A 17,273-nucleotide genomic window follows, 5' to 3' on the forward strand; every position below is an offset into this window, starting at 1 on the left:
AGGTGGGGGGAGATCCCCGCGCATGCGCCGCCGCGCGCCCTCCCGCCCGCTCGCCGCCGCCGCCGCCGGCGCAGCCGCCCCCGCTCCCGCTCCGCCGCCGCGGCCCCCGCCCCGTCCGCACCCCCTCCGGTCCCTGGCGCGCCCGCCCCCGGCCGTGGCCCTGCCCGGGGCCGCGCGGGGCCGCACGCCTCCCGCCGCGCCGGAGCCCGCGGCGCGCCGTCCATGCGAGACCCCCGCGGCCCGGGCAGCGCGCAGCGACCCCCGGCCGGGCCAGGCATGTGAAGATGTCAGTGGGCTGTGCATGCCCTGGTGAGTGCGGGCGGGGCGGGCCGGGCCGGGGGGCTGCGCGGGGCCGGGCGGCCGCGGTGGGTTCTGCGGGGGGCCGCGCGGTGCGGGGCCTGGGGTCGCGGCCCCGTGGAACGGTGCCGGTGCGGAGTCCGTGTGCTGTGGGCTCTGCGGTCGCGGCCCCGTGGAACGGTACCGGGTCTGGGGTCTCTGTGATGTGGGGCGGGTGCGGGGCTGAGCTGTGCTTTGGGGGGAGACCTCTCGGCACGGGGACCGGCTGTGGGGCCGGGTCCCGCGGCACGGGTGCTGAGGTCTGTTTACGGGGTCGGCATCCCGCAGCGGCGGCGTCGGGACCCCCTGGGTAAGGGGCCGGCCGCGGGGCCGGGGGCCCTGTGGCTCGGATGCCGCGGGCTGCTGGAAGGTTTGGGATCTCGCGTCTGGCCGCGGGGCCGGGATCCCCGTGGCACGGATGCTGAGGTCTGCGTACGGGGCCGCGACCCCGCAGCTTTGGGGTCGGGATCCCGCAGCGCGGGGCCGGCCGCGGGACCCCCGAGGCGCGGCGCTGGCGCCCTGCGGGCGGGGCGCTGCGGGTGGCACGGTGAGGGCTGACCCCGCGGTGGGGCGCGAGGCAGATCCGTGGGGCGCCCCCCGTGGGCGAGGGGAATTCCCGCTCCGTGCGCCCCGAGCGAGGGGTGGGACCTGGGGGCCTGGGAAGGGGGTGTGCCGAGGCGGTGAGGTCCTGGCGCGCTGCGGGGATGCTCGGCGGGCGGCGGGCCGGGGGGGCTGCGGGCTGGGGGACGCCGTGTGCGGGAACCGAGCGTGGCGACGGCCCCGGAGCCCGGCGCCGGGTCCCCGGGAGGATGTTCGACGGGGAATGGAGCGTGTGCGTGGGGGGGTGGGGAACGCGCGCAACGGGGACGCTCGTTCTTTGGCTGATGGCCCTGCTGTGAGGACGGTGCCGCCCGGGCTGGCAGAGCCCCGTCCCCTCGGCCGGACCCCGCGTCCCGCGGAGCGCCCCTCGGCCCGGGGGACCGCCGGGCGGAAGGTGCGAGCGCGGCCCCGGGGCCGCGGCCCTCGCGCGTCCCCCCCGGTGCGTCCCCGCGTCCCCCCCCGCGCCGGGGGAGGACAGAAGGGGCGCCCCGCTCCCCCTCCCCGCCGCTGCCCTCCCTCCCCGCCGTGCTTCCATGCAGGCGGGCGGACCCTTCCCCCACCGCCTCCTCCATCTCCCACTGGAAGCTGCCAGAGCGCTGCTTCCTCAAGCAGAAAGTCACGTGAACCTCCTCCCAGCCAGGCCAAACAGTTAAAGCACCGACCGGCCCCGCAGGCACCGCGCACCCGGCGGGCTCGGCCCGCCTCCCCCGAGCCCCCTCGCTCCCACCGGGGCCGCGCCGCGGGGTAAATGCCGGGCCCCTCGGCGTGGGGCCACGGCGCTGGCGCGTCCCCTGGGAGCTGGCCCCGTGCCACCGGGAATGTCACCGCCATGTTGGTGGGCGACGGGGGGCCTGCAGCATCCCCGGGGGTGGCCTGGTTGTCACCGTGCCCCCCGCCTCCGCGTTTGCGTGGTGTGGATGCCGTGTGTGCGTGCACGCGTGTGTGTCCCCGTCCCCTCCCTGCCCGCCCGAGGCTGGTGGCACATCCAGAGAGCTCCCTGCCGCCCCCTCCCCCTCCCCTCCCTGGACTGTTTATCGGAATATAGAAAAAAAACAAGCTCTGCCGCTGGCCCGCTGCCAACCAGAAACATTTAATGAGCCGCTCTGCCCAGGCTGCTCTTTGGGGCTGCGTTAACTTGGAGGAGTTTCCTGCCTAGGAGATGCTGGTGGCAGGGGTTTCGCTCCCGAAGCGTCCCTCGGCTGTGCCCCTTCGAACTGCAGGGCTGGGGGCTGCCCGTGTCTGCGGGGGCATCGTGCCCTCGTGCTTCGACCCAGGCCTGAGGATGGAGGCTGGGGACTCTGAGGGTGCACTGAGGATGGTGCCGGGCGGCCTTGCGGGCAGTGCCAGGCAGTAAATACGCTGCATTTTGGGCTGGCAGAGTGCAGAGCCTGTACCTGGCACTGTGCTGCCATCCTGGGCCCACACTCAGCCCTCTCGGCACCTGGAGCTCGGTGCAGCGGGCTTTTGAAAAACAAGCAACAACAACAAATAACGAGAAGAAATGATGGTGATGTTTTCTGCCATAGTAACAGTGCTCGTGCCGTGGGGCCCTCGGGGAAGGGGAGCAGAGAGCGAGGCCTGCTCCCTCCTCCCACGCAGCCCTGCTGTGCCCTGTGCGGGGCTCCCAGCTCCCCTCCCTGCAGGCCTGGCTGCGGCCTCTCGCAGCGGGGAAGCGGCTTGCCCAAGGTCAGCGGGCAGCGGGTTTGCTGAGCTGGGAACAGAGCCCCGGGCTGGCAGCAGAGCCCTGAGCAATACTGCCCATCGCTGTGCCGGCTTGCACGGAGCCCTGCGGGGCTTTGGGCCCTGGGGTGTGAGGTTTGGCAGCCCTGGTGGGGTGTGTCTGGTGCAGGCAGCGTGTCCTGGGGTGGGTTGTGTGGACAGGGGGAGGACAGCGGTGTCCCTGTCTGGGGGTTCCTCCCTCCTACCGAGCTGAGCCATGCTGCGAGCCTCCTGTGACAGATGCTTGAGGAAGGGATGGCAGAGTGCAGGCTGAGCGCCGACAGCCAGAGCCCATGTGCTGCAGCTCCAGTGTGGGGACCACAGCACCCCCAGGTACACCCAAGGTTGTAGGAGTCCTGCTGCCCCTGGCCCCTTGCCCTAATTCCTGCATAATTCCTCAGGTCTCATCCTGCATGAGGCTGAGCCCTTCTGCCCTGCGGCAAAGGCTCCAGATGCTTTGAAATCTGGACTGCAAATGCGGCCTGTCCCTCCTGCTGCCCTTTGAAAGCCCCCAGGGCTCTGCTCCCAGCTCCATGAGCCATGTCGCTGCCTGCAAATGCTGCTGAGCAATGGAAGAAACTACCCTTGGTGGGACCCCGTAGCCAAGGCCATCAGTGCAGCCCCTGTGTTCTGGCACCTATGCCAAGTGGTAGTAACTGCAAGGGAGAGGCATGCTGTCGCTGCTCTCCCCACCCTGCCACAAACTGATAGAGCTGTGGGGCAGAGTCTGTGCATCTTTTGTTTTCACCTTGCTGGTGATGGGAGATGGGATGGGAGATGGCATCTACCCCTCCACCTGATGGATGCTGTGTGTGCCGTCCCACCCTCTTGGGGCTGGAGAGAGCAGGGGGAGTTAGCAGCTGCCCCATGCTCACCTCGGGATCTGCTTATTAGGATGGTAAATTGGGGCCTAGGGCTCTCTGCAGGCACGTGGCACGGCTCCTCTGCACCCGTGTGAGCTCACCCTGCTGCCAGCTCTGGTTTGTTGGGGAAAGCTGTGATGGGTTAACCAGCCAGCCCAGTGCTGGGTGCCTGTCGGCCGCGCTCCGAGTTTATTCCAGAAATGGTATTGTCTGTTCCTCCTGTGCCAGCACGGAGCTGCTCTGAAAGCCGATATGTTGGGGGCAGCCCCAGGGGGGTGAGGGGGTGCTGGCAGCAGGATGGGCCCCCGGGGCAGTGCCTGGCTCCCGAGCACATGAGGTGCTGCGGTGCTGGGCCTGAATGCCCTGGGCAGGGCAGGAACACTGAGCTACTGCACCAGCATCCCCTGCCTGTCCCCTGCACCTCCAGCTCACTTTCCTGTCTCGACTTCATGCCACCTTCTTGCCTTTGCTGTGGGATTCCCTTGGCCACATCCGTGTTGCTTGCACACGAGGACGCACGCATGTGCATGGTGCTGGGGGCCTCCTTTGCACGTGGTTTGGGCGCATCCTTTTGCTCTCTCCGTCTGGAACTGCAAATCTTGCTGGTGGAGTGAGGAGCAGGGAGTGGTGGTGGGTGTTGGGAGCAGTGTGCTGGGTGCCCCCTGGCCGGCCCCTGGGGAGGCAGGCTGGGGCCAGGCGACCGTTATCAGGCAGCCTGCAGGGCTGAGCTGTGGTTTCCTGCTGTTGCTGGAGGGGGAGGGCGTTGTGGAACTGGTGGGGTGGTGAGCCTGCTGCTGACCCCACCTGGAGCAGGGAGGGTGGCTGTTACCCCCAGAACTGGAATGGGGCTCTGGGGTGGACAAAAGTACTGCTGATGGTTTTTTAGTTGGGGAACAGCATGCTCACTGTGATGTGGGAATATGATTGCACGTGGGCTATGCACACCTAACCACGCAGGCGTGGATGCTGCTGTGTGCCAGGACACCTGCCGTGGGCACGGGTACCTGCAGGAGCACTGTGCTCCATCCCACCATGCCAGCAGGCACCAGGATAGACAACATCCCACAGGAGCCCTCACATGTGGCTCTCTGCTGCCATTTGTCCCCATCCTTCCTAAGCAGGTTGCTTGCAGGACAAACACAAACGTTAGACCAGGGAGTAATCTCCCGTGCCACAGATGCCAGCCCCTGCTCTGCTCTAGCCCCACCCTGCTTGTGGGGTAGAGATAACACCCTACCCCATTGTAGGTCCCGGGGGTCTCTGGTGCAGGAGCCCCACGTGCAGTGGGTGAGCAGGGGCCCCTGCTTTCTGCAGCAGCCGCCGGCCCTGGGCCCCTCCTCGGCGCCGCGGGGCTTGCGCTGGGAGCAGAGCCAGGTTTCTGCAGTGAAGTCCAGGTGGAGCCGTGCCGGGATGCTGGCTGCTTGGGGGACAGCGAGGTGTGAGCCCCCTTCCCGGAGCCCAGTGCTCAACCCCCAGCTCAGGACCCCGTGGCACACATCTTCATTTGGGGAGATGCCCGCCAGCATTGCGCACAGCCCAGGGGCTCCTGCAGAGCGCTGCCGGTGCCTGCCCCAGCTCCTGCCTCCCTGCCAGTGCGAGCAGCTCGCAGCACGCCGCTCCGCCAGGCATGGGGCAAGCCCGGGCACACAGGCTGGCATGCACTGACTGGTCCGTGGCTCAGCCCTGGGGCAGCCGTGTGCAGGAGCATGGTAGCGGGAGCACCCAGGGAATGGTAGCATAGACACCATGGGGCTGAGCCGCTGGCTGGAGCCCTCTGTTGGGTATTTGGGATGAAACGGTGCCAAGGAGAGTTGTGCCTGCACAAAGGCATGGCAGGAGGAGGGGGATGTATCCTCCCACTTCTGTGCCAAGTGCCCTGGAGAGCACAGTGTGCAGCAGCACCGTGTGTGCAGCAGCGCTGTGCATGCCGTTGGTTTGCACGCTGCAGGAGGCTTGGAGCAGCAGCAAGCTGCCCTGTGCCATGCCTGGAATGGGGTTGGCTGGTGCCTGACCCAGAGCTGCAGGGAGTGGGAGCTGCCATCCCCATCCAGCATTGGCTGTGTCCCTGTTTGGCCTAGCTGGCAGAGCAGAGGCAGCTGTTAACAGGAAGGACACACATGTTAGCAACAAAAACACAGCAGCGAGAGGAAGCAGAAGCGATGCATTATTGATAGAGCTATTTGATGCTGCTATATTCGGAGAGCTGCTTCGGAGAGCTCAGCAGCGCTGCACGGGGGGTGAGGGGAAGGAATGGGCTCTGCTGGTAGAGTTACCTGCTGGTAACACACCACGTGCAGCTATGGTGCTGTGAGATGCCCCACGTGTACTATCCTGGGGGGTTTCCAGCATCCTCCCCACTGATGACCCCCATGGGTGGGTATGGGGGGTCCCAGCCCCCTTGCTTATCTTTGAAGAATGTGGATTTAGAAGGTGGCTGATTTCACCTTTTCAGCAGTTCATATGGATGGGGAGCAGCTCCTTTGGAAAGGATTTCCACTGCCCTTTGGCACTGCTGTGTGCCCCCTTCTCTCAGCTTAGCCACTCCATCACCGTTCTGCACAAGATCCAACCCAGCCAGGCTGTGGGGACCAGCCCCAGGCCAGGAAACTGACTGTAAAACGAACCATTCTTGTAACATGAGAGAATCCACCTGGAGCGTCTGGAGTCATAAACCCTGCAGAGCTGGCAGGCTCTCCCCGGGCTGCTGCCAGAGGGGCCAGGGCAGGCTGCTGTGGGTGGCCACAAAGCCCACGAGGGTGCAAGCCCAGTGCTGGGGCAAGGCTGAGCTCCTGGCCACGTCCTTCCTGTGAGCAAGGTGTGCTGCAGGGGTAGAGATGGCTTTCCATCACCTGGGTTGTTTTGCAGGGTGTGATCACATCTAGCTCTTTCGCTCCACTCCCTACAGGATGCTCAGAGTGTGAGCCTGTAGCTCCCTGCCTTGCTCTGCTCACCAGCTCCTCCTGTGCATCTCACTATCTGGGCTTTCCTCATGCGTCTTGGTGTCTGGAGATGGTTTTGTTTTGGAAGGGTTAATCCTGGGAGCCCCCAGGATCTGCCGCCTGCCCAGCATGACTCATTGCTGAGCTCCCAGCCTCCCCCAGGCTCTCCGGGGGAGCGATGATGGAGCTGAGCCTTCTCCAGAGAGAAAGAGGGGCCCACCTGCCCCAGGCACCCCGATGATCCAGCCGAGAGAATTCCCCCCTGGAGAGGCAGGGAGGAAGAGCAGATTTCCACATGAAGGGGGTAAGATTTATGGTGGGGAGCACCCCTGCCTGTCCCCGCCATGCTCTTCCCATCAGCCGCTCGCTCCGCGGGTGGGAGCACATTGCAGGGAAGGGGCTCCCCCGCCATCACCACCACACGCACTGCGCTCCCCAGCTGCATCCCAGCCCTTCTGCTCTCCATCCAGCATCTCTTTAATTATTAACTCGGCTATAACCATAAACAGCTGGGGCTGCTGCAGCCACGTGGACCGGGCCAGCGCTGTCGTCAGAGCCGAGCAGGGACACGTGAGCGGTCCTGGTGGGCTGCTCGGTCCCAGTACTGCTCAGGGGGTGTTGGCTGTGGGGCCATGCACCCATGGGTGCCACTCTCTGATCCTTACGGACACAGCTGCAGTTGGGGCAGAGTGCCATTCATGTAGGGTTTTGCACTGGTAGCTGTGCATGCATCGTGCATCCCTGAGGCCTGGGCCTACGTCACCCTGCAGCTTCAGGGCAGGGAAGGGCCGTAGGAGGGTGTGCGTGCCCAAGGTGTGTATGCAGACGTGTCTGAGCTGTGCCAGCGGGTGTGCATGTGCGTGCTGGCCCGTGAGCACGTGTGCAAGTGTGCATGGGGCGAGCTGCATGGATGTGTGCATGTGTGTGCCTGTTGCGGGCCCAGTGCTGAGCTCCCCCCAGAGCTGGCTGCATGGAGGCCTAAAACTGAGGGAAAAGGGAAAGTAGTTCAAGCAAGAGAAATTCTGAAAAACTTCAAAGAAAAAAAAAATCAAAGCAAACTAGAGAAAAGTATACTTTTATTGCAGCTTTCCCAGGGAAAGAAATACTTTCCAGCTGGTGTCAAGCTCAGTGCTGGGCTGTGCTCAGAGCCCCAGGAACTGTGCTCGGATTGGGACTGGCAGCTCCCCGTGCTGTGGGATGCCTGCCCTGCCCTGCTCTGCTCAGCTATGCCGGTGGGGACTGGAGCAGCAAACAGCAAAACGCCTGTTTGACGCTGGCGGTTGCTCCTCCTGGCTTGGAGGTGGCTGGGATGGCAGTCAAAGGCGTTGTTGTGTGGTGGCCTTCCAGCAGAAAGTGACCCCATGCCTCGCTCTGCGTGGGCAGTGCTCTCAGGTGTAGGGTTTGGGCATTTGTGAAGAGCCAGGGGTTGGACTCAGAGGTCCTGGTGTGCCTTCCGACGTGAGATGTTCTGTGATTCCGTGCTATGTGGGTTATAAAGCATTTTGGTGTGTGTTGAATGGATGCTCCTCCTTGTGCAGGAGTATGGATGGCTGTATATAGGTGTGTATGTAGAGATACAGGGATGTACAGCTGTGTGTGCATGCAGGTGTGGATGTGCAGACGAGTGTGTGTAGGTGTGTATGTATATAGATACGGGCACACAGATGATTGTATAGATAAGCATTTGTGCAGTGTGTATTGGTGCATACAGATGTGTCTATGCTGGTATAGGTGTGTGCAGCACTGTGTGGAAGCGTACACGTAGGTGTGTATTTAGGTGTTAAGGTGTGGTATGTGCACAGGTGTGGGTGCACGGGGGTGGCTGTAGGTAGGTGTAGGAGTACAGAGGGGCGTACGCAGGTGTGCATATAGGTAGACGTGTAGGTGTACAGGGCATATAGATCGGTGTAGCTGTACAGCGGAGCGTAGAGAGGTGTGTACGTAGGTACGGCTGTGGCTGCGTGGAGGTGTGTGTAGGTAGGTGTAGATGCACAGAGGTGTCCGTACGCGCGCACAGAGGGCTGTATAAGAGGTGTGTGTGTCGGTACGTAGGTAGGCACAGCTGCACGGAGGGCCGTGCAGAGGCACTCGGGAGGTTCCGGCAGCCCGGCGCGGGGCTGCGCGGCACCGAACTTTTCCCTTCGGTGCCGGCGGGCCCGTCCCGTCCAGCCCAGCCCCGCGGCCCTTTTGTGCGGGCGGCGCGGTGCCCCGGGCGGGCGGACAGACGGACGGACGGACGGCCGGCAGCGGGCGCGCCGCCGCCGCAGCCATTGTGGGTCGGCGCGGCGCAGACAAAGGAAGCGCCCCGCGCCCCGCCCCGCCCCGCCCCGCCGCCGCCCCCATGGCGGCCCGCCGCCCCGCCGCCCGCCCCAGCGCCGCCGCCAACGCCGCGCTCCGACCCCCGCCCCAGCGCCGCCGCCGCCCGCCGTGAGTCGCTCGGTTCGGCCCGGCCCGGCTCGGTTCGGCCCGGCCTGCCGCCACCGGGAAGTTTCCCGTCCCCGTTCCCCCCCCCTTCCCTCCCTCCCCCTTCTCTGTCTCTCTCTCTCTCTCGGTTCGGCCCCGGTGGCGGAAGGGAGGGCCGGGTCCCGCCCGCAAAGTTGTGAGCGGAGGCGCCGGCCCCGCTCGGCCCGGCCCGGCCCGGCCCCCTTCCCGCCGGCCCACCCGGCTCTGCCTTCCCCCTCCAGCTCCCTTTCCTATCGCCCCTACCTCCTCCTCTTCGCTCCCCCTCTCGCCCCCAGCCCCCCGCCGTGCCCCGCAGCTCCCTTTGTTCTCCCCCCGGCTCCAGCCCTCGGCCGAGCCCCCCGACAGCTGCCCCGTGCCCTCCCGGTGCTCCCGCGCCCGCTGTCACCTCCCGCTGCAACTTCATCCCCTCCTGCGGCTCCGGGGGTCTGACAGAAGGGAGCGAAGCACGGGAGGGGCGCAAAGCATTGGGGCCGTCCATCTCCCTGCAAGAGCTCAGGGATGTGGGGGGTACAGACGTGCGAGTGGCTGATAGACAAAGCCCTTGGGGCTGGGGGGTGCTTTTGGGGAGTGGGCAGCAGCGCTCCCTGCCTGGCTGCTCATTATGGGGCTGTGTTTGGGGGGTTCCTCTACGGCCCCGACCATCCCGTGGCAGGGTGCCCTGACCTCAGCCGTGCTCTGACCTCCAGCGGTCCTGGGGATGATGAGATAAGCACTCGTAGTACAGCATTGGGCTGCACACCCTGAGCTCCCAGCCCCACCACGGCAGCCCCACATTGACTTATCAGAGCCTGGGTACAAACTGCAGGGCGGTGAGTTCGGCAAAGAAAAGCCCTAGGTGCTGCCTCAGGGCTGGGCTGCACAGCCAGGATGTGGCACTGACGGTTGTTCCCGTTCCAGGGGTTTCGGAATGGGCTTCTGGCAGTACTTGGCAGGACACCTGCTGCAGGTGCAGAATCCTCCGGTGCTGATTGCCGGGGTGACTTGCTGTGTTCCCCAGCGCTTTGTCCCACTGGTTTTGTAGCAGCTCCTCCAAAGCTGGCTGAGTGTCAGCTCCCACTGTTTGCTGTGAGTTGTGGTGAATTCAGGGAGGTCTTCGTTCCTTAAAGGCTTGGACTTTGGAGTGTTCTCCTTGTGGTTGTCGCTAACAGAGGAAGGAGTTTGGTCTTTGCCCTCATGATGCTGTAGAAATCCCCAAATCCTAGCACCACCGACTTCAGCTCTCCCCTGGTGTTCTGTTCCAGCTTTTCCTCCAGACCCTTCTGCCCAGCACTGCCTGCTCTGTGCCAGGCACACACCCTGGCGGGGCTCTGAGCACCCTGGCACGAGCCCAAGGGCTGCACAGGGGTCCGGCCATGGCCACGGAGCAGCAGCAGCACTCCTTAGGAAAGCTGCTGTCCTCCAGTGACCCAGAGTACAGGGGCTGTGGGTGCTGATGGCACTGCAAGCTCACACATGTGGGTTGTGACACTGGTGGCAGCGAGGTGTGCTGTGGTTTGAGGCAGACTGGTATTGCAGCTGGGGATGCCAGGGTGAGAGGGCTTGCCTTGGGCTGCGCAGCACAGGTAGAGGTGGTTCTACAGTGCTTCATTTTTGGTTTGGGAGCTCTGCAGCACCAGGCAGATGTGTGTGGCCAAACCCACTGCTCCTTGGCTTTGGACCTTTGTGCTGGAGCTCAGTCTGTGCTGGGCAGGGTATGTTGGCTCTTAGGAGACTTGGGCTCCTCTGTCCCCACTGTGCTTTGCACTGATGCTGTTGGCAGATCCAAGAGCAGGCAGCAGCTCTGGGAGGCATCACCTGGCCCTGAGTGCTGGGCATACCTGGGGGCTGCTGCCCATAACAAACTGCCCCTGGCCCCGAATCTGTGTGCTGAGGACGGTGAGCAGCCCAGCATCAGGCCACAGAGATCCTGAGTGCTGCAGTTATCCCATGCCCTGACCCTGGTGTCAACACATGCGAAGCTGTGCAAGTGCAGCAACCAAAAGCTTTTTCTCTGAGGTCACGGCGTGGGCTGTTTCTGTTTGCTTTAACCTGAGACCTGGGCTGGCGGCACTGTGCAAACTGCTGTGATGCGGGTAAGCCCCTATGGACCAGGGGGGGTGAGGGCACGTGGTCCAACCCTGCTTTGCAGCCCATTCCCTGGAGACTACGCGTCCCAGCGTGCAGCACTCGTTGCTCCTCACCGTGGCCGGCAGCGAGCGGAGCAGAACAGAGCGGTGCATCCCGGGATGCCGGATCTCCATGCGCCACGTGGGGCTGACAGCCATCCTTGGCTGCGGGGCTGCAGCAGCTTTTCCCTGCCCTCCCTTCCCGGGGCTGGCAGGCAGCGGGGAGGCTGGTGGGCCGTCACCTCTGTTCCCTGCCCTACCCATCTCCTGCAGCGCCGTTCCATCAGGCTGCAGCTCACATCACTTCTGTGGCCAGGTGCCATCCTCCTGAGTTGCGGCCCCGCAGATGCAAAGCAGTGCTGTGTGTGACAGTGGGCACTGGGCTGCTGGTGGTGCTGGGATGTGTGTCCCTCCTCTGGGGCCAAGGAACGTGGTGACACCCATGCGGAGCTGTCACTGCAGATCACCTGGGGAAGCTGTCCAGGGTGTTGTGTCCAACAATGGCTGCCTGCAGCTGGCTGCACTCCATCCCCTCCAAATAAGAGAAAGGAGGATGAAGGCAGCCTCACTGGGGCACGCTGGTGCTTGGCTCCCAGGACGCATTGATATGACATCTGACTGGGGAGCCCCAGGTGGGAACTGTGGTTGTCCCCGCATCCTACCCCAAGCAGATGGTGGGGAGGATCCTACAACTCTGTGAGACCATCCTGTGATCACAGAGGGTATTTGTCCATGCAGGGCTGAGGGACGCAGAGCCCTCGGGGGCATAAAAGCAAAGCATTGGAAGATGAGAGCTGACGGTTCAAGTTTGGTTTTCCTTTCTCCTGAGGTTGTGGTAACCGATGCACTCTCTGTGGGGTGAACTGATGCATCTCAAACACCTTGGGAAAATCTCTTGTGCATTGAGCATGCTTTGACTCCGTGTTATTTAACAGCAGCAAGGAGAGGAAAGCGCTGCATTTCCAGCTCAGCTTCAGCTGAATTCTGATTTCCATAGGGCACAACTTGACCAGGATGAAAGCAGGAATTCCCCGGCATTGGTACTGACCTTGGTGACAAAACTTGTATCTATGCCATAGAGGCGGGCAGCCCTGCCCTGCTTCCCCCACTGCAGTGGGAGGGGGTGAGGAGCAGTGTGCTCCTGCGTGATGAGTTGCACTGACTCCTCCAGACCTGCCGTGTGCATGGGGCGTCCCTTACCGGTCCAAAGCTGGCTGTCTCAACTCCCAGCGCTGGGGGCGGCGCTTTCTTTAATCCTTATGTTCTTCTCCTTTCTTGTGCCCGCTCCCATCCCATGGCAGTGGATCTCTCCCCGCACACCCACAGGCAGCAGTGCACCCCGCGCCCACTTTGCTGCAGCACCGCCGGGGATCCCCCATAGCGGCGGGGCCAGCTGAGCCGGTAGAGCCAGTGCTGCCTGGCAGCCCGCCCGGCTGCGGGGAGCGGCTGCTCCCACCGCGTGTCTCGGCATCATCCGGCCCGGCATGCCGCGTCCTGTCAGCTGTGGGTGTGCCGGGGTGCTGCGGGGAGCCCAGGGGGGTGGCAGCGTGGGAGCCCCCTGCCGCCCCCGGGTTACTTTAAGGGGCGAGAGGGGCAGCAGGGTGCGGTGGGACCGGTTTGTGGCATTGCCTTGCATCTCAAACCTGGTGACCGCTGGCCTGCCTGAGTGGCAGATGGTGGCTGCCTGGGGACCCGCCGGCCGGGTGATTATTCACCCGTCTCCATGGCGATAGAAAGGTCAGCGAAAAGATCCCGTGTGATTCTCGGGTCAGGTCGGTGGGATTAGGAGCTGCACGGAAGGGCTGGGGGGTGGGGGGGTAGGGCACAGCCGCTCCCTGGCACGCCAGCTGCACCACCCCCGGGGCACTGAGATCTGACTGTGAACTGACAAACTCTGTGCACCAGTGGGTCTGACTGGCATTGGGGATGGGACTGTGCTGTTGGGGGCTTGGCTGCTCTGGTACAGGTCAAGGCACCCCAGCAGTGCTGGCCCCTCATCTCCCCTTTTTCCTCCTGGTAGCAGGGATGAGGTGCCTCTGTGCTGCTGCTGTTGGTGCCTCTGACTGACCTGTGTTCTCCCTCTCTCTGCAGGCTGTTCCTCTAAGTCATTCAAGCTGTACTCGCCAAAGGAGCCCCCGAACGGCAACGCCTTCCCCCCATTCCATCCAGGCACCATGCTGGATCGAGATGTGGGGTGAGCTGGGGGCTGGGGAGGGATCGGTGAGGCTTGGGGTTCTCTGGTCTCTTGGATCCCCAGAGCTGTAGTGAGACTGCAGCACGTCTTGTGCTAACTCAATTAGCACAAGGCAAGAGATGGGATTGGAGCTGGTATTGATAGGTGAAGAAAGGGTTACATTTGGGATCAAGGGAGCCCCAGTTATCCAGCACTATGGGACCAATCCCATTGCCAGGCCAGTCTCCCGGGATGATGCAGGACAGGGGACAGTCCCAGCCTCTGCCACATTCCCTGTTCCTGGCACCAACCCTGGGGGGAGCAGGACATGGCTCCTGGGAGCTGCAAGGTGGGCCCCTGGGGCTGGGAAACAGCTCAGTTCTGAAGTGCAGGTAACCCTGTGGGGCTGTCAGACACCAGCATCCTGACTGCTTTCTGCTGGCAGAAGGGAAGGGGGGATGGGGGCTGTGGAGTGCAGGGATGAGGATCTTGGCCATTGCTGACCCAGCTATGTTGCTTTTCTCCCACAGACCTACTCCCATGTACCCACCTACATACCTGGAGCCTGGCATTGGGTAAGTGTGAGGGGCTGGCAGGGAAGGAGCAGAGAGCCTGCCCCATTCTGGTTTGGGGTCAGTGCCAGGGGACGATGAGTATGACACGTTGCTGGCCTGCGGGGGCCATATGTCCTCATGCTTGCATCCCCATCCCCATGCCCCACGCTGCGGCTGCTCCCTGCTCTGACTACGTGTTCTCTGCTCCCTGGCAGGAGGCACACGCCGTATGGCAATCAGACTGACTACAGGATATTTGAGCTCAACAAGCGGCTGCAGAACTGGACAGAGGTGGGGAGCCAGGGGCCGAGCTGGGAAGCGAGTGGGAGGGGTGGCTGGTGATGGGGGGTGCAACCTCTTCTCTGGGTGCTTAGCTGAATGCAGTCCTCCAAGGGCTGAACATAGGGCTGCCTGTTTCCTGTCCCCTAACCCAGCATCTCTGCTGTTCCCAGGAATGTGACAATCTGTGGTGGGATGCCTTCACCACGGAGTTCTTCGAGGACGATGCCATGCTAACAATCACTTTCTGCTTGGAGGATGGACCAAAGAGATACAGTAAGTGGCAGCAGAGTGGTGGGGCAAGGGCTGGCCCTGGGGTCCCCAGAGCTTGAGCTCAAGTACCGCTTTCCAGAGGCATTGCCTTACGATGGGGCTGCATGGGTAGGCATGAGCAAGGGATTGGAGCCCAGTTGCCTACAGCCATGGGGACCTTATTCACATGCACACCTGGATGAGCCAGTTTTACTGATGTTATTTTCCTCTTTTCCCACTCCAGCAATTGGCCGGACTCTGATACCCCGTTACTTCCGCAGCATCTTTGAAGGAGGGGCCACAGAGCTCTACTACGTGCTCAAGCACCCCAAGGAGTCCTTCCACAACAACTTTGTCTCTCTGGACTGCGACCAGTGCACCATGGTCACTCAGCATGGCAAGCCCATGTTCACCCAGGTACCTCCAGCCCTCACATGTCTCAGTCTGACAGACGCTCACAGTGGCAGCGGTGGCATGAAGTGAGGGATGGGCACTGATTTCCATGGCTCTGTGCTGAGCTGATGGAGCTGTGCTGATGGAGCACCACACTGTAAAGATAGCCTGCCCTGCAGCATCCTTTGGGCATAGGTCCCCTGTCTGTGCAGGCTCCTGGGTTTGCTTTGTGCAGAGACCCATGCCAGGCAGTCCCAAGCTAAGGGAAGTGTGTCCTGGTGTGCAGGAGCGATGGGTTCTCAGGGTTCTGGGCTGGGGGAGCAGGGTGGCAGTGTGTGCCTGACCCTGTGCCCTGCCCAGGTGTGCGTGGAGGGGCGGCTCTACCTGGAGTTCATGTTTGATGACATGATGAGGATAAAGACGTGGCATTTCAGCATCCGCCAGCATCGAGAGCTCATCCCCCGCAGCATCCTTGCCATGCATGTGAGTACAGCTCCTCCCATTGTGAGACAGGGCTGCTGAGTTCCTCTCCCTGCCGCGCAAGCGGGGCTCCCCCACGCCCCATTACAGGATGGGGCACGGGGACAATCCCCAGCTGAGCGCTGTCCCTCTCACCCCTAGGCACAGGACCCCCAGATGCTGGACCAGTTATCCAAGAACATCACCCGCTGTGGGCTCTCAAACTCCACACTCAACTACCTCCGAGTACGTGTGCCAGGAGCAGAGTGGGCTGTGTACGAGGGTCTGGAAGAGGGGCAGATAATGCACAACAGTGGGGCAGCAAGTGTGCTGGAGCCTGTGAGCTCTGCACGAGGCTTGGGTCACCGCAACACGGGCTCTTGGCTTTGGCAGTGTCTAACCTCATGTCTGTCTGCTCCCCCAGCTCTGTGTAATCCTAGAACCAATGCAGGAGCTCATGTCACGGCACAAGACCTACAGCCTCAGTCCCCGGGACTGCCTCAAGACCTGCCTGTTCCAGAAGTGGCAGCGGATGGTCGCGCCGCCTGGTGAGTGCTGCTGCCTGCCGGGCTGCATGGTGTGGGTGGGAGGAGGTGGTGCTGGCAGAGGGGTTGGGGAGCACTCAGCTGAGGCTGACCAACTGCCTCTTCCTCTCGGCCCAGCGGAGCCGGCACGGCAGCAGCCCAGCAAGCGCCGGAAAAGGAAGATGTCAGGGGGCAGCACGATGAGCTCCGGCGGTGGAAACACCAACAACAGCAACAGCAAGAAGAAGAGCCCCGCCAGCACCTTCGCTCTGTCCAGTCAGGTACCTGTAAGCATCCCGTTTCCATTCTCTCTTCCTTCCCCGGGATGGAGGGGTGGGTTCCCAGCCGCAGGAAGTGGCTAAGGGATATTCGCAGGGGTGCTTGTCCAAGCCCTCCAGCCCTCTCCTGGTGATGGGGAGAGCAGGGGGCAGCCCCAGGTCTCCCCTCCCTCCACCTGTTCTGCCTCAGCCCTTGCAGAGTGTGATTAGCAGCCCAGGGACAGAGGCGAGGAGGCAACCCTGAAGCTGAGGAAGGGGCTGCGGTGCTGGGAGGGGGGGGTTTGGCGGCCGGGGCTCCCCCCACCTCGATTATGTTTCGGGACCGTTTCCCCTTTCAGGATGTGATGGTGGTAGGCGAGCCCACGCTGATGGGGGGGGAGTTTGGGGACGAGGACGAGCGGCTCATCACTCGGCTGGAGAACACGCAGTTCGACGCCGCCAATGGCATCGACGACGAGGACAGCTTCAACAACTCGCCCGCGCTGGGGGCCAACAGCCCCTGGAACAGCAAACCGCCCTCCAGCCAGGAGAGCAAGTCAGAGAACCCCACGTCGCAGGCGTCGCAGTAACGGCCCCGCGTCCCCCCGCGGACTCAGTCCCAACCGATCTACCTGTACATTTGCAACGGAGAGTGACTGGGAAGCGGCGAGGTACTGGGGCGGATCGGCACCGCGCCACGGCGAGACCCACGGCCGGGGGCACGCGCCTGCCGCCGCCTCCCCGCTCCCCCCGCGCCTGCTGCCCCCAGACCCAGGGCAGGGGCGGATGCCGGGGCCGTAGCTTCGTTATTCCCCCTTCTCCCTCTTCCTCCTCCCTGCTTCTTCATCCCTGGAGAGCCTCACATGTCCCCTCCTGCCGTGCCCAGCCCCTGCCTGCTGAACGGGGCGCGGCGGGGCTGCAGACCCCTGCGGTGAGGTCCAGCCTTCCTCCTCCTCTCCCCTCTTGGGTCTGACGGCGGTGTTTGCTGTGTGCGCATCTCCACGTGCGCGTGCCTCCAGCCCAGCCTGGGGCTGGTGGGGCTGGCCAAGGACAAAGCCCCCGCTGCTGTGGTGTCGGGGGTCGGTCAGCGGGCATTCCCCACTCTCCTGCCCCCCACTTGGCCTCCATCCCCTCGTTCCCCCTCCCCCCAGCAGGGCCCTGCTGGGGACTGTGTACATAGAAAGCGCCCAGCAGGGAGGGAGCTTTGGGGTTTGGGGGGTCCAAGGCCAGCAGCCCCCATGTCTCCACCCGGAGTCCCTTGGTGACCTCCGGCTCCCGGTACCTCCTACTTTTGTCTGTTTTTTTTTTTTTTTTTTTTTAATAATATTATTAAAATTGTAAGTTTAAAAAAAAAAAT

General features: G+C 63.2%; 1 protein-coding gene across 3 annotated transcripts; it reads left to right on the forward strand.

Annotated features, from left to right (window-relative positions):
- The first annotated feature begins 179 nt into the window (after positions 1-179).
- Positions 180-17,228, forward strand: LDB1 (LIM domain binding 1). 3 transcript variants are annotated; one of them, XM_031597640.2, is made up of 11 exons: positions 180-309; positions 13,117-13,219; positions 13,729-13,773; positions 13,968-14,043; positions 14,205-14,307; positions 14,528-14,700; positions 15,037-15,159; positions 15,298-15,381; positions 15,560-15,683; positions 15,798-15,946; positions 16,276-17,228. In XM_031597640.2, exons 1-11 carry the CDS (start codon positions 285-287, stop codon positions 16,504-16,506), a joined length of 1,236 nt encoding a protein of 411 aa, XP_031453500.1. In that variant the 5' UTR covers positions 180-284; the 3' UTR covers positions 16,507-17,228. The 3 variants fall into 3 exon arrangements, with proteins under 3 accessions (XP_031453500.1, XP_031453501.1, XP_090001509.1); XM_031597641.2 differs by having other exon boundaries at positions 15,798-15,940; XM_090145383.1 differs by lacking the exon at positions 180-309 and adding an exon at positions 8,837-8,884.
- Positions 17,229-17,273: the final 45 nt, after the last annotated feature.

Source organism: Phasianus colchicus, chromosome 8, assembly GCF_987193195.1.
Source record: "Phasianus colchicus chromosome 8, bPhaCol1.hap1.1, whole genome shotgun sequence".
In the NCBI taxonomy this organism is placed as follows: domain Eukaryota; kingdom Metazoa; phylum Chordata; class Aves; order Galliformes; family Phasianidae; genus Phasianus; species Phasianus colchicus.